Source organism: Crassostrea angulata, chromosome 10 (genome assembly GCF_025612915.1).
Source record: "Crassostrea angulata isolate pt1a10 chromosome 10, ASM2561291v2, whole genome shotgun sequence".
Taxonomy (NCBI): Eukaryota; Metazoa; Mollusca; class Bivalvia; order Ostreida; family Ostreidae; genus Magallana; species Magallana angulata.
In genome coordinates this window covers 16,053,222-16,069,627 of record NC_069120.1, presented here as the reverse complement: position 1 = coordinate 16,069,627, position 16,406 = coordinate 16,053,222, and the positions used below count along the sequence as shown (strand labels likewise).

Below are 16,406 nucleotides of genomic sequence, written 5' to 3'. Positions count from 1 at the left end.
CTTCCGAAAACCTTATAAATTACACGTGCTCTCGTAACACAATATTTCCTATTTTGCTGCCTTCTGAAAGGTAAGTCTTTTAAAGAGAGAATTGGTTATATCCTATAGGTTTAATTGCATGTGACATTAATGTCAAATCTAATTAACCAAATACTATCTTACTAAATGAGGTAATTAAAAACATTTTGGAATTTATGTGCATGTGTAAAAAAAATTCGTCGGAATTTTTTTACATTATTTATTTTGGTAAAGGGGAAAACACTTTATTTTCAAAAGTGGTAGGAAAAGATACTTAATCGAATTGCAATGTTTGAAAACGAGGGACAGAACAGTTAGGAAAAGTACATTGTACGATACAAAAGCGAACCTACTTCATTCATAACTTTAAATCGATTGTCTTCTTTGGAATGTAAAGAATACGACAGGACTTTTGGATACATTTATCTAAGTAGACCAAAGTTATTCTTCGTAATATCATCCACAAGATCAATACATGGAACTTCTATTTCTTAGGAACATTCTATCGTTCCCCTTATCTTACTGTATGAGACCGGGGACTGCAGAAAGAATTGGGGAAAATTAAAAAGCTTAGAAAGTAAAATCCGGAAAGGGAAAACCTTTTTAAAAGTAAAAACACCTTAGTCTTTAAAGAAAATTTCTTCAAGGCAAAATTTTGAGGACATTAATTAAATTTTTCAAACAGTCATCATCATAAATAACACCTCAACAGGTGTTGTTATATAGTAGATGCATAAGAATCGCTGTAAGTAATGTGTCGTTGGAAGTCGTTACCGAGGGGGTTAGGTGACACAGATACTCCATGAACTAGTCAGCCTGTCCCGTCGTCCTTTCTGAAGACACTGGCCACGAATCGCTTATCACTTATCATGTTTTCTATCACTAGTTCCTCTACTAGAGGTTACTCGGTCAGTTAACATATTATGGAGGAACTCTTACAGGAAAGTTTATGTTGATAAACAAATATAAAGGTTTGACAGCAGATGGTGATATCGTTTTTGACATTTACTTAAACATCAGGAATATTTTAGTAGAACTTCAGACCCTCGTGATTTGGTACCATGTGTCCCAGAGTTATCGTCCTTGTTCTAGTCATCAGGTCTTGCTCTCCGCTACCCATAGACTACGATGTAACGATTCCGGAACAAAACCTTGGCGCAGGTAGGTAAATCCATGGAGCTTAACACTGAAAACAGTTTTAAAGCATTTGAACATTTTTGGTTACACGCAACACTCTTTTGTGGCAAATTTTTGATGATTCCTAACTTTTTCTACAGAACAAATTCAGTCAAACGGCCACATCGAACATCTTATGGATGGAGAGACTTTGGTGGAGGGAGACATTATAAAGAAACACCAGGTAAGGAATAAAAAGTAGTAACACTTGATGTGATTTTTGTGTTCATCAAATGTTGCAGATTTATTCGCATCTTTTAATAGTTTTCAAATAAGAATTCTGTAAAAGGCAATAACATGTACACTAACTGACATTTTCCTTAAATATTAGTGTCCCGCTTTTATGGAATTCGTGCAAATGTTGAACATTTTGATACAACGGAAGTGAAATAGAGAACATTTTTTGTGAAGTCCGCTTTTTAATAGTGCCTCGTGTTGCACTTTCTCAAGATACAACGTTAATTATGTTTAAAATGTTCGCTTGCTAATTTTCTTGACATTTTGACACGTTTTTAAAGAAGTTTTCACTGTGAAGTGTAGAAAACAAATTCGTTATGTCCTATGTGTAGCCTTTCTTTACTACTACATGAAAAATCACGCCCTTGGTAACCTTTATCATGTTAGGTCGCTTCGTACACTCGGCAAATTTCAATGTCTTAAATTTTTCAGACATCGTCTCACCAGTTTCAAACGAGAATGGCTGTTAAGGACATCAATCTTGCTTGGACAGGACGGGTGGTTCCTTACATCATTAACACGACCGGATATAGTATGTGTAAATTATGACTTGCGTCCGTTACGCATTTTGAGTGTATGCCATCATAGAAATTCTGCTATACCTGAATTATGATAACATAATGAATTAAATAAATTTCCTGCCTTTGAAATTATTCATGTAGATAAAGCAATCGTATTTAATTGATTTTTATATATTTTTAGCGGTAACGGAGCTTACAGCTATACAAAATGCCTTGAATACTATGGCGTCACTTCTTCAAGGCTGTGTCACATTCAAAAGCAGAACCAACGAAAAAGACTACATATCGATACAGAAAGGACACGGGTACGGCTATAAAAACACATCATAGTTAGAACGCAAGTAGTACCAATCAAAACAATAAAAGATAAATAAAATGATTATTACTTATTGATTGTAATTACTATATCATTCAAACTTTGAAAACAGGTGCTATAGTTCTGTCGGGCGACAGGGTGGGGAACAGAAAGTGTCCCTGGGGCCTGGCTGTACTGTCAGGCCTGGGACGATCTACCACGAACTGATGCACGCCCTGGGGTTCTGGCACGAACACACAAGACCGGACAGGGACACCTTCATTGTTGTTAACTATCCCAACATCATCCAGGGTAAGTGTCCAATACAGATAGAGTTATCGTGTACAAGTGTTAATTTCACGTAGAAAGCTATTGTTCGTTGTACACTAGTACTGTTCAAAGCTAAAAATAAAGTTGTTATTCGTTGCATAACAGTGCAATCTTAACCAATATTCTTAAATGAGTAAAATGAAAAAAGTCACCGACTATTACAAAAGTCATTGGCAACAAAACTCGATTTCAAGACGTAACAGTTTCAGGTAAACACACCTCATCATACTCATGATTTCCTTCATTTAGCTCACGTGTCTGACTTCACGAAAATGACCCCGGATGAGGTGAACATCCTAGGGGACTACGACTATACATCCGTCATGCATTACTCCCCGACAACTTTCGCCAAGGACAAGGCCAATCCCGAGGGACGGTCTTTTACGGTGAATAGAACGTGGAACAACCCGTTTCCGGAGATCAAAGAGAACATAATAGGCCAAAGAAACGATCTTTCATCACTGGACATTCAGAAAATCAGAAAACTGTATAGATGTGGTAAGCGCTTTTTTCTATTACATGTACTTAACCTTAACATTGCTCACTGAAAAAAGCATAACGATGTGTAGAGGTAATAGTACTCATAAAAAGTCCTAGCAGTCAGTGGATTTCAGCTTCTATATTTGTTGTAGAAATAAAACAGTGCCAGAATCCAGAACCTCTCCGAAACGGCAAAATTGTAGGACTTTCCGAGAATGGAAAGACTGACGTAGGCGTTGCCATTGACTACTCCTGTAATGATGGTAACAGCATGATGGTTGGTCCTCAGAGGAGATTTTGTAAACTGGATGGCAGTTGGTCAGGATTTCAACCACAGTGTTTGAATCCTAAAGCAGGTATTTTAAACAAGTCTGATTAGTGCAATTCAATTTTAATTGATGAAACACGCAGGTTTGTAAATAAATTGATTATTGAATTCTTATACCATAAATTATGTTGTGTGTTGCAGGTTTTGTCCACTATTGTTCCTTTGATTCGAAAACACTTTGTGGCTGGACTCAGGACCCCCAAAACTCGCCCGTCGGACAATGGACACTGAATAACAAAGAGACAGAGACGGAGAACACTGGACCCACCCTGGACCACACCACAGAGGACCACAATGGTAAACCTGTACCTCATCTACTGTTGCAATAACAGCAATTGTTAACCTTCACCGCATCTACTCTAGTAACAACAGGCAATTACGCATTTAAAAGTTACGGTTAAAACTTTAGAATTTTAGTCTTTAATTTTTCTAATTATTCACTTTCAGGGTACTACATTTACATGGAGAGTTCTTACAGACAGAAAGGAGAGAGAACCAGACTTTTGTCACCAGTTTTTCACTCAAAAAACAACACGGGCCTTATGTGTCTCCAGTAAGTTTGGTTATAACGAATTTCTAATTGACGTTCATTCAAATTGCATCATGGAATGTAATTAATTACCAATCAATATTCGTATGCAGGTTATATTATCACATGCATGGTAAAACCATGGGAACCGTGAACGTGTACATTCAGAACGACAGACTTACCCATACCTTCCAATCCTGGACAATCACGGGGGACCAAGGGTCACAGTGGAACCTTTTACAAAAGAATTTTACGAACCCGAATGTTCCCTTCAAGGTACCAAATACTTTTGATACATAATAAACCAGTTTTCATTCTATGTTATGAATTCACATGAGGCATCGCAATGCAAATTGTCGAGTATGAGTATTTATTCAAAAATAAGATTTTGTTTGGCAATATATTTTTATGACCATTTTTTTCTTTTCTAAGGTTGTTTTAGAGGGTGTTGTAGGACCAAATTTTCTCAGTGACATTGGAGTTGATGACGTCATCGTTAAGGACTGTAGTCTAGGACCAGGGGACCGGAGCGAAAAAACAGGAGGTCAAATTCAAGTTTTTCCTAATAAAATTCCCTTTAACGGAATTCATGGTATTCAAAGTCCGATAAAGCAAAGTCCTTTATATAGATTTCCTTATCACCCAGGACTACAAATTAAAACGTTACATCCATTTTTTCAGAAATTTAATATTTATCCGAAAAGCCATTAAATGATATCGTTGTTGAGATTACTGTTTTTACATGGTGCCATATTTCTAAACATTTTTTACAAAGTTTTTGGAGCTGTGCTTTCGTGCTATATATGCCGCTTGTTTACATTGTACATATGTTCATTCTTTGTTACCATTGTGTGTTGCTGTTATTGTTAATGCTGCGAAGTTTTATGCAATAAAATAAGTTTTGTATGTATAAACCTTGTCTATAAATTGATCATGTTCTGCCAAATTGATTCTGATTTTAATGACGATTTTGGGCTATAATTTACTCTTTTCAGGAATTTAATTGATTTGGTACTCTGTGGATAGAATTTTTAAAAAAATCTTGATTTTACCAATCTATGGCCTAAGACCTTCACATTAAATTGTTGCTTATTGTTTGGTACTTTTTGATTATATTATATGCTCGAACAATGATCAATGAAAAAAATCAAAAGATCAAGTGAATACCGAAAAGAGAATAATTATGACGTGTTTTTCGAAACCTATATCACGCCATTTTGCAAAAAATGTATGGAAAATCTCTCTTGATCTTGGTTCCTCTTTTTATTACATATAAAGTACCCTGTGTCTGAATTTGATTATATCCTAAGCTAAGGAAAGGTGTCCCTGGATATTAATTAACCTCTTTTAACTTAAAAGAACGCGGGGGGGGGGGGGTATTTCAAGATAAATAAGACAGAAAAATAAAAACCCAATAAATTACATTTAACATTTTCCCTTATTTACCAAACTATCATCTTTAATCACCATTTTAAGTTAATCTTGAACAAACTGATTCAATAAGCAAACCAATATTTTTTAGCCATTTTAAAGTGAATAGGGCTGTGTACAATCTTTTTGTCAGTGTAAATACGCAGTGTGATCCTAAAATGAACAAAGCTTAATAACGAAAACTTGGAGCGATGACCCACTGTACATTAAAAATAGAATTTCATATCGTATTTTGGTATTGTTCACGAGAATATAAGAATTCCTGACCTCCCTATATAGAAGACAGTAAATGCATCCAAACACATAGATCTATTGTTACATTTATGATTTATGGCTAAGCAGATTTCATTTTCAGTCATTTTATGAATTTCTTTTAGATACAACAATTCATTATAAGGGGGGGGGGGGGGGGGGTCAGAGGAATTTCGGATTATCTATACCATAGCTCCAGGGGGCAAAAATTGTAAACTTTTAAGAGACCTGCGGGCCTTTAATGGTCAATCTCTTATCATGCATATTCACAGTTTCATTTATAATACACATCACATGTATATAGTTGATCGAACAAGCAGGAAATAGTTTTCAGGATGAAGTTAAAAATGTAAAATTGTTAGCAAACAACACATGACCAACGGCCATGATAGACTCGTGTAACCTAAAAAAAATTGCATGTTCACTTTTTAAATGGCCATATTTGTCATTTGATAAAGTAGAGCTTGATTTGCTTTCTCTAATGCCCCGGTTATTTTTTACTCAATGGGTTCATTTCTAAATTTCACTGATGAAAATATAATGATTTTAGTTATATTTTAGATTTAATGAGGCTTGAAAAGAAATTAAATGTTAAAACGATGGGTGAATTATGTTTTGCAAATGCCTATTGATATAATAGTCAAATACTGTTAAATTTATTTAATTTCCCTTATACGACAAAATTCTGCAAAAACAAAGGTCAGTTTGAATATTTTAACGAACACATGGAAAATGAATAAGAAAAAGAAATGTGGTCCCAAGTTTCTAACCAAAGCCAAAAAGCCAAGTTCTATTAGGTTATCTGAGCCTTTTGCTTTAACCACAGAGTCATTCCAGTCACAACAAAGTGGTTTATCATAGTTGTTCTCTATAACGTTTAACTGTTGGGATGCAAAATGATAAATATATAGATTTCTAATGTATTAGGGTCGCCTCTCCACGAGTTTGTTGATTGAAATAAGTTTGTTTTCCACTTGATCTTAAATAGAATATGACAAAAAATATGGAGCACAGACCCACTCTATAAACAAAAAGCATTGAAGTTCTAAAAAATAGCACTACTTGAAGATTTTGGTACAGATACACCAGTTCAGATCAATGTATTTCAAGTATTGAACCTATTTAAAGGTTACAAATCGATTTTATGTTAAATATACATTGTTTAGAACGAAGTTTTCAAAAAAAAAAAAATTATCAGATATGCTGATGCTTGTATTTTTCAGTATCTTATTGGCCCAGATAGTTCAGACCCGAATCGGAACTTTTTTTATGTACACGTGTATATTGTCGTACAAACTTTAGTTGTTCTTCTATCCCCCTTTAAGACAGTATGTTTCTTTACAGAATTTCAACAACGGACACTTTATTTCACTTTTAAGGAGGCCGATTTTGGGTTTTTTTGCGGAAAAACTACAATAGCATAACTCTTTATTTTTTAACCATATGTAATTTAAACCAACTCTAGTTTATTTGCGAAGGTTCATGGAAATCGACCGTCTCTTTTTAGGGACCATCTCAAAATAGAGGTACATTTATAATAGGAATATATAGGAAACTGTCATTTTCCGCACATCAAAGCAGTTTTAAAAAATACTACAATAGCTTTTTTTCTCATATTGTTATATATGATTAGTAATATCATTTCCTACCTTATATGTAAAAAACACAAAATTCTACCGTCTGGTTTTTAGTGGGGGCCATCTCAAAATATTAAAATGCACCAAATTTTGCTATATATTTGGATCATCACGAATGATGATTGGTGTAATGGATTCATTCAAAAAATGAGGAAAATGTCCTCGAGGATAGCATCATTCTCATGCGCGGATCTAGAGGGGGGGTCGGGGTGGGGGGGTCCCGACCCCCCCCTGGAAAATGAAAATCTATTAAATTTACATAGTAAAATTATCGCGAAAATATGCCTCGGACCCCCCCTGGCAAACACAATTATCCTTCGGACCCCCCCTGGAAAAAATTTCTGGATCCGCGCATGATTCTATATATAAAATTTAAACAGCGTACAATTTTTACTTTTTCTTTTATGTTATTTCTTATAACGTACTCCTACAAAGCTTCATTTTATCATAACGTCATAAAAGCGGAATGGCAGTGCTCCCCTACCGCACAACGTAAAAATCGTGTTAAAAATAAAAATTTCCTTTAACAATCTAAATATTTTTATCTGCATTTTGTTTATTGTGTTCAATTTTATAAATGATATCGAAAAAAATTCACAAGAAGTATAAATCAACTGTATTATATTAGAATGCGCAAAAACATGCGCAATGCAAACTAAAGTCGGTCTCCTTAAAAAAAAATCCAAATTCAAAATTATACAACATTTGGGGAAATGATACTTATCATTTCCAAACTTTAACTGAGGGACATGTAAAACAAATTCCTTCTTATCCCATACAATAGTTCCTATCTTTATACTTTTTTTCACTCTATATGATTATCTAAGCACTCCATATTCTATCTGTATATAAATAAAAAATTGCAGTTTTCACCGAGATCTTCTATTTACGAGTACGTGTATTATTAGACCTGGTCGTGAGTCATGGCTATTTTTAGACGATTGATCTCATTAAGAAAAGCTCTGTATAAATATACACTAATATTCATATAAGAATTCATTTTTTTTCTCAAATGTTAAAGTTAAAATGTATGAAAAATTTCATCAAGTAACAGTTTTTAAAAAACTATAAAAAGTATATCAAAAAAATTCTATGGTAGATTTGATGGGTAATTATTTGTAGACCCAGCTTCATAAAGGTTTACCCACTTCGACACAATCGTGTAAATGCTGAGCAAAGCTCAATCGATAATTCGTTTAAGAGGTTGAGTCTTAATTTTCACAATTCTCTTCAACTTCGGGTGTTTTCTGTGCCGCTATTGAGATAATTGAAATAATTGTAACAGTTCCGTGTTTTTGAAGGATGTGATTATATAGGTACTTGTTTGAAATTCTGGATAGTGATTATCTTTTGCGACCTGAAAATAAGTGCTCAAAATTTTACTTCCAACTTTCACTCTAACATTTCCGATCCTAGCGAATTACAATGAAAATTATTCATGTAAATCTTAATTCTAATTCATTGTCCATGCAGTCATTTCATACACAATTGATTTACACGTGAATTTATGCTAACTTTGTCAGTCTACTAATAACATCTTCTTTTACTAATTTACAGTCCACGAATGTAACTTTAACACCGGTCTTTGTGGTTGGTCTCTGGAAGTTCTGGAGGGGCTGGGCTGGCAGAATAACTCCGGGGAAACGCCCACCCTCCTAACCGGACCGGAGTGTGACCGCACAGACTGTCTTAATGGTAGCTCTTTACAATTGCTATGAAATTATCATTAGTGTTATCTACAGTTTCAAATTACTTCGTATCTACTATTGTACTATAACCATCCTTTAAAGGAGTATACATGTACATGGAGACTTCCGGATTGAGTGCACCAGGGAGTGAAGCAGTGATAAGGTCCCCAATTTTCCAGGTAGGTTCTTTACCGGTATATTCTAGAACCTTGGTCTCTGTAAACAATTGTGATCTTTCCTCCAATAGAAGGTAGGAGGGCCGATCATACAGACATGGCAAATGAAAACCGAGCACATCAAATTGCAATATACTTTTACAGAGCACTGGGACCCACTGCTTGACGTTTTTCTACAATATGTACGGCGCTGATGTTGGGGAACTTAGGGTAGAAATAAAGGAAAGCGACAACACCTCCACACTGTGGAGAAAGCAGGGCGACCAGGGAGTCGGCTGGCACAGTGCCAATGTTCCGATATCAAGCCACGATACATTCCGGGTAACGCGCATAAAAACATAAATTATTATATTCACTCTATCACAATATATGTTATACTTTCATGTTAAATACTGAAATCTGATTGGCTTAGACGCAGTTGATAATCCGTTCTATCACCCTCAGCGTTAGCAACGCACTTGGCAACGGGTAACACAACGAATTGTTACATGCACGTAAATTATGCGCGTACGGTTCGCCGTAGAATTCATGTCATGTTTATATAAAAGGAGTAAGATTTTTTCTAAAATAAAGACATTCAGCATAATAAAATAATTAGTGCCTGTTTGGGAGGGTAATTGTTGAAATTGACATCCTCGAAAACCATTGTCAACCTCCGCTTCGCGTCGGTTGACAATGGCTTTCTCGGGGTGTCAATTTCAACAGTTACCCTCCTAAACAGGCACTATTTATATAATACATACTATATTAAATGAATTTTTAAAATCCTTAATGTAACTATAGACATCATACATTTATGAAGCAAACAAGTAGATAAATACACTTTTAATTAAAAAAACTTTCACTGTCAAATATATTGTGAATATCTGAACTACTAGTGGCATGTTAGCGTAAAAACTTTACTTTTTTGTTTTGACCCACAATATAATTTTGAAAATCGGAATTACAATTTAAATGGCGTGTCAAACTACATCCTTTACTTTTGTGATATGCTGTATGACAAGCAATAATCTAAATGTAAATCATGATATTTTAAGTTTGTTTTTTAAAAATACTTTTCTAAAAACTTAAATTGCAAATTTGTAATTTGCATAACGTTTTATTAAAAATAAAGAAAAAAAAACTCCACACACTCAAATTAAAACTATTGAATAAAAATGGATTATACAATATGAATAAAGATTAAAATGGATAAAATACAGATACTATTGTAAAAGAAGAAAAATAGACAACGTTTAATTAGAGATAAAATATTTCAATCGATGTAACCGTTTACTGACAAAAGTCAACCTTATATATATACAATGTATATCAGATATTTCATCACGTTAGAGTTACATGAATGTTTGTTTTATAGGTTTTGTTTGTCGGACAGAAGGGTATGGGGTATCGAGGCGATATTGCTATAGATGACGTCACAGTTGCCCTAAATGAATGCAAGGTTGGTGAGTATTCGACCTCGTTCAAAACTTCACCATCACAACTGTGTTACAATATTAACGAGAAGTGTTTCAGTAAAATATTAAACCGATATATTATTTCTCATTTGAAATTTACTCACATTAAAAAGTTGATGTTCAGAGAAGCACGTCATTACGTATTCATCAATACTGACTGCCTGCTGCATGGTGTATTTTTCATGCTGCTGATCATTTTTCGGTGTGTTACTTCCATGTAACTTTTATAATATCAAATGAATGTATTTCTCATGTAGACGCTTCGTGCGACTTTGAACAAGATTTATGTGGGTGGCAGAATGATAATTTTGATGACTTTGATTGGTCGAGGATGAAGGGTTCTACAGCTACACCCAACACTGGACCAAGGGCGGACCATACCTCCTCAACGGGTGAGCAACCACGAAAAAATCATCAATAAACGTTAATTTGTTAGTGTGATTTGGTTACAAGTTTCATTAAGTTTTTCACTAAATCAATTTTTTTAAAAATTAGGCCAAAGTCTAGAAAAATGTTGATAATGTAGTGATATATCTATATCTAACAAAATTGTTTCTCAAACAATTGTAAAAGGAGTACCTAGTTGCCCTCAATCTTTAAACTTCAAAACAAATATAAATTTTACTTTTTTCGCCACCAATTCTCAAGTTTAATTACTTTGCTAGTAATATCATATGCATGAATGTCTTATAACAGGCTTCTACTTGTACATCGAGACCTCGGCCCCTAGACTGAGCGGGGACGTAGCTCGTATCTACTCCCCCTTCATCAGCAGCTCGTACCCAGTGGATTGTCTGGTGTTCCATTATCACATGTTTGGCGAGCATGTCGCTCATTTAAAAGTACTCATCGAAACCATCGAAGGACACGAACAATATGTATGGAAGTCTTTCGGTAACCATGGTGATACATGGCACAAAGCCACAGTTCATATTCCTCAAATGCAAACAGATTATCAGGTAGGCACTACTGAATCATTATATCATGAGCTTCCATCTTTATGGTACGCTTTATTTGGGTAATTTCTACATGCGCAGATCCAGAAAAACTTCCAGGGGGGACCCCTGACCCCCCCCCCCCTCTAGATATGCGCATGTACTTCATGTTCATGTTCAATTATTTTATTGGAGACAGCAAAATCTCCGAAAAAAATTTCATCATGGCGGGATTCCATCATTGGGCCTTTTTGACAAGTGGAAAAATAATCTGGCATATCAAGGTTTACCACAGTCCACTTTTTATCAACCCAAAGAGTTAAAGCGCACTTGTAACCAAATCTATGTATCGTCCTTGAAACTGAGGCCATTCCTTTTTTTTTTATAAGTTTAGCATCCGCAAAGGTTTTGAAGCATAAAACTGAGGGGAAAATCCTACATACATGTACCAAAAAATGTGCATGTATCCCTCGTTTTAAAATAAATGTTATATAAGCTTTGTTTTACAATTTATGACAAACTTTGGGATTTTTAATTGTTTATTTTTGTTACAGTATAAAGGAAATATTAGAATCATGATAATTATCGTGTGATGTACTAAATGTATGTTTTCCTGTTGATTTGAATTTTGTATGGTCGCTAAACAAAGAAAAAATTGGAATGGCCTGAATTAAGAAATCAGTACTAAAATCATAGTCTATTCGATTGTTTATTTCCAAAAGTATTATTACAATAAAGAAGTTGTATCAAAGTTGGTGCTTACTGTTACTTTTTCTCTTCTTTTGCTGTTAAATAAACATGAGAGAGAGAGAGGAGAGAGAGAGAGAGAGAGAGAGAGAGAGAGAGAGAGAGCAAGAGAGAGAGAGAACCGGAGAGAGAGCCAGAGAGAGAAAGAGAGAGAGAGAGAGAGCCAAAGAGAGAGAGCCAGAGAGAGAGAGAGAGAGAGAGAGAGAGAGAGAGAGAGAGCCATAATAATCTTTTCGAGAAACCAAATCATCTTTTTGTAAAATATAAAACATATAGACAGGCACATTACTGTATTCATACGAGAATATTTATATCACATTTACACAATATAAATATATATATATTTTTTAAAAATATATACACACTACCTGTCTACTGTATCTGTATTGTTAAGCTATTCTTTAAAAATCCTAGCAATGATATTTTAAATCGCTTATTTTGATCTTCATCTCTTTTAGATTGTGATAGAGGGCGTCGTTGGAGATTCCTATACCGGTGATATAGCAGTAGACGATATTACGATGTACCAATCGTGTTTTGAATAAAATCTTTATATAAATACACAATAAGTTATTAGGCGGATCGATGACAAATTGTAAGACCACAATGAACTCGATGATTAAAAAAAAGGACGCCTAGGGGCCACATCGCTCACCAGAGCAACAATAGCCATAACTGATAGGAAAAGCTTTAAACCGTCTTTAGAGAATCAAAAACAAAACATCTAGACAACTTCGTAAAGTATATCTCGTTTATAAACATTTGCTTTTTCTCTCGACATATTCTTAGGTTAGAGATTTAGCTCCTTTTGATGCTTAAGTTTTTGAAGATAAATTCTTAAAAAGTTTTCTATCTAATGTAAAACTTCCACCCCCCCCCTTTCATTGTCGTCCCATCCTTTCCCAAGGAATCATTTGAATCTACCTTACCATAGGATACTTCCGCACAAGTAAATGGCTGATTGGCCTATTGGTTTTTTTGAATAGAACAATTTAAAAGATGTTTCTTTATATTTTCCGACCCCCCCCCCTCCATTCTGGAACCCACCCTACCTTGGAGAAGCATGGAGATGCTTCCACATGATTTCAGCTTTCCTAGTCAAAAGGTTTTTGAGAAGAAGATTTTTGAAAAATACCAATTTATTTTCAATGGTTCCAAATTATCTCCCCTTTAAAAGGAATCTCGCTCTTTATTTAAACAAACTTAAAAAGTTCTTCTCTCAAAGATGCTTTGTGCCAACCAATTTTGATCAGAGAAGCTCACTTAATCCTTCAGCTCAGGTGAGCTAATAACGGACGCCCATGAGCCTTATAACTAACCTTATTAACACAAACCAACAAAAACAAGTTTAAGGTTGTATGGACATCTTGAGAAATAAATGTGGGTAAAAGCACATGTAAAATATAATTTTTTTTTCATCTTTTTTCCCCGTAAGGCAAATATTGTAAAAGCCAAATCGAGTTTAAAACTCACGACCTACGGATCAGTATCTGACAATTTTCCCGATAATTTTTTGTAAAAGATAGAATTTATAATATTCATTTCATTGTCAACTTCGTAAGAAAATACGCACCAATATAGAATTAATTAAAAATCAATGATAATTCCACAAACTACCTGCTTGCATATAGAATATAAAGCCGCCAGAAAACTGTAGATTGCACACCTGATCTTACAAATTATACAGATCATTTTTTATTCAGAGCCTAGGTACCGTATAAAGAAACTTTACTTGCTCAAACTAGCTTGCTTTTATATCAAAATCACAAATCATACGGCATTTGGTGTGTTTCTAACACAGGTTATTGACTGGACAACACTTGGTCTACCATAAAACAATGTGCAAAGGGGATGCTAATTAAACCTCTGATCCACTGGGTTTCAAATGTATAAGAACAAGACATTTTCTCATACAAGCATTTTAAAAAAAAAAGCTTTCCTATTCTTTGCCTAGTTTTCGTTGAATAAGTATTTTTAAAAAATGACCAACTAAGAGTGACGTTTTATGATGAAAAAATGGTAATCTGTAACAATTTACACACTGCAGACCCTTTATTCTAAATTTAATGAATTATTATCATAAGGATTTTGACATATTTACAAGTAAAACACCAGGTAACCGTGATGGTCCTTTGACTAAAGGGTCAAAGGTCTTGTATATACCAGATAAGAATACTTTAGCAAAAGAAGATGCTGGCTTTTGTTCAAGTAATAAGGTTTCTGAGCACTTTTCCTTATTTTAAACACTTATCCCCTCCTCTACATTAGACCTTTACTTGAACAAACTAAATAACCCTTCACCTTGCCGAGGTTGCTTTGCGCCAAGGGTGCTTGAAAATGGTCAAAAGATTCTTAAGGTGAAAACTTGAAAAGTAATGACGTCACGGAGGTACACTAAGGAAATCAACTGAGGATAGCTAAAATAAACGCCACATTATACATACTCCATCAAGGCTGCCCTCAATCAATGTAACTACTGGATTCAATTAAGAGATGGCCTTGGATGCAAGTAAAGATACCCTCTATTCTGATAAATAAATCTGCCAGCCATCATTGTATAATATAAATTAACATATATACATGTATACCATCTGTTAAAGATGATTTTTTTGATCTCTTAAAAAAAGGACGCAAATAGTTAAGGAGGCAGGTAAGTGGAAATATTGAAATGAACTAACATATATACATGTATACCATCTGTTAAAGATGATTTTTTTGATCTCTTAAAAAAAAGGACAATGCAACATGTACTTATATTTTAATATCTAGATACACTTAAAATTGATCTCGAGAATTTACTTTTAAAAATAAGATTTTTTGCAACCCAAGACGTTTCAGAGACATTATTTATAAAGATGTACACCCTTAACTCAATCAAAGGAACGTGTTAGATGTAGTCAGATGGACTTTCGTTTGGTCAATACTTAAAGGGCATGTTCACGATTTTGGTCATCAATTTTTATCCAAATTTTAATGTACGTGTATCTATATTTACAATGTTTCAGTACGGTAATTTTCTAATTCTCATCCAAAATTTGAGTGTCAGTCGACGAGTTATTGGCGAGATACAGAGCGTACAATTATTTCTGATGTAAATAAACCTCAGGTGATGTTTTTGTTTACATTTTGAATGATGAAAAACAAATTCTAGGTTTAGACCTAACATGAGTGTGGCAAACGCTAGGAACTGTTTCTTTACGTTTCAAAACGACTGGTACTGTGAGCAAGGTCACAAATGATACCCCCCCCCCTCGAGCAAATAAGAAATCTTAAGTACTTAATTATTTCACAATCGGAAAGTAAAAATGCACCATTTTTCTTATAGTTACTTTAAACTTGAACAAATCTCAAGGTCAAGACATATTTACATTCTAATTCTTTTCCATTAGTTTAGACAGAAATTATGCATTTTTTTTAACCTTGAACTTGCACAACTGACCCTGGATCAAGTTCATGACACATTCTCGGATCAGAAGCAATTTTTATGAGATCAAGGACATTCCAATGGTTCTCAATGAAATATTGAACTTTTTCTTCCAGTGACCCTGAACTTGTCCAAATGACCTTGGATCAAAATCATGAAACACCTTCAGGTCAGCAATCTTTAAGTGAAGTAAAAACTGCCTATGTCTCTCCATAAAAAAATGAACCGGACACGAATTTTGAACATTTTCTGCTAATAACCTTGAACTTGCCCGAATGACCTTGGACCAAATTCATGACACACCCTCATGTGATAAGCAATTGTGTGAATGAGGAACTTCCAATGTTTCTCCATTAGAAGATACGGACTGGAAAAGATTGCTCAGACGGACAGACCGATTCCTATATACCCACCCCCCCCCCCCCCAAAAAAAAAAAACAACTTTGTTTACTGGGAGTGTAATGAAGAATTTTTACCGGTATATTGAACCAACGAAAGAATAACGTGGCAACAAAGAATTGAGAGCTCTGTATCTAGCTTATTACTCTACCGTACGACTTACACTTAAATTTTGGTTGATCATTAGAAACGCATTACAAAAGCTTTGTTAACTTTGTGACCATGCCCTTTTAACATTAATTTTTAAATATGATAAAGAGGACTTGTTAATATAGGTAAACAGGCAATATCATTTTAAACATTCTTTTAAAAAATAAAACACTTTACAAATTAATTTTGAGAACGA

General features: G+C 34.5%; 1 protein-coding gene across 2 annotated transcripts; it reads left to right on the top strand.

Moving 5' to 3' along the window:
• Positions 1-51: 51 nt before the first annotated feature.
• LOC128165568 (MAM and LDL-receptor class A domain-containing protein 1-like) lies at positions 52-16,081 on the top strand. 2 transcript variants are annotated; one of them, XM_052830229.1, is made up of 19 exons: positions 52-70; positions 1,050-1,179; positions 1,296-1,378; positions 1,864-1,963; positions 2,134-2,257; positions 2,381-2,559; positions 2,827-3,075; positions 3,210-3,413; positions 3,527-3,682; positions 3,833-3,938; positions 4,028-4,190; positions 4,347-4,458; positions 8,792-8,929; positions 9,025-9,101; positions 9,243-9,419; positions 10,456-10,543; positions 10,813-10,947; positions 11,252-11,514; positions 12,696-16,081. In XM_052830229.1, exons 2-19 carry the CDS (start codon positions 1,080-1,082, stop codon positions 12,780-12,782), a joined length of 2,541 nt encoding a protein of 846 aa, XP_052686189.1. In that variant the 5' UTR covers positions 52-70; positions 1,050-1,079; the 3' UTR covers positions 12,783-16,081. The 2 variants fall into 2 exon arrangements, with proteins under 2 accessions (XP_052686189.1, XP_052686188.1); XM_052830228.1 differs by lacking the exon at positions 52-70 and having other exon boundaries at positions 929-1,179.
• Positions 16,082-16,406: the final 325 nt, after the last annotated feature.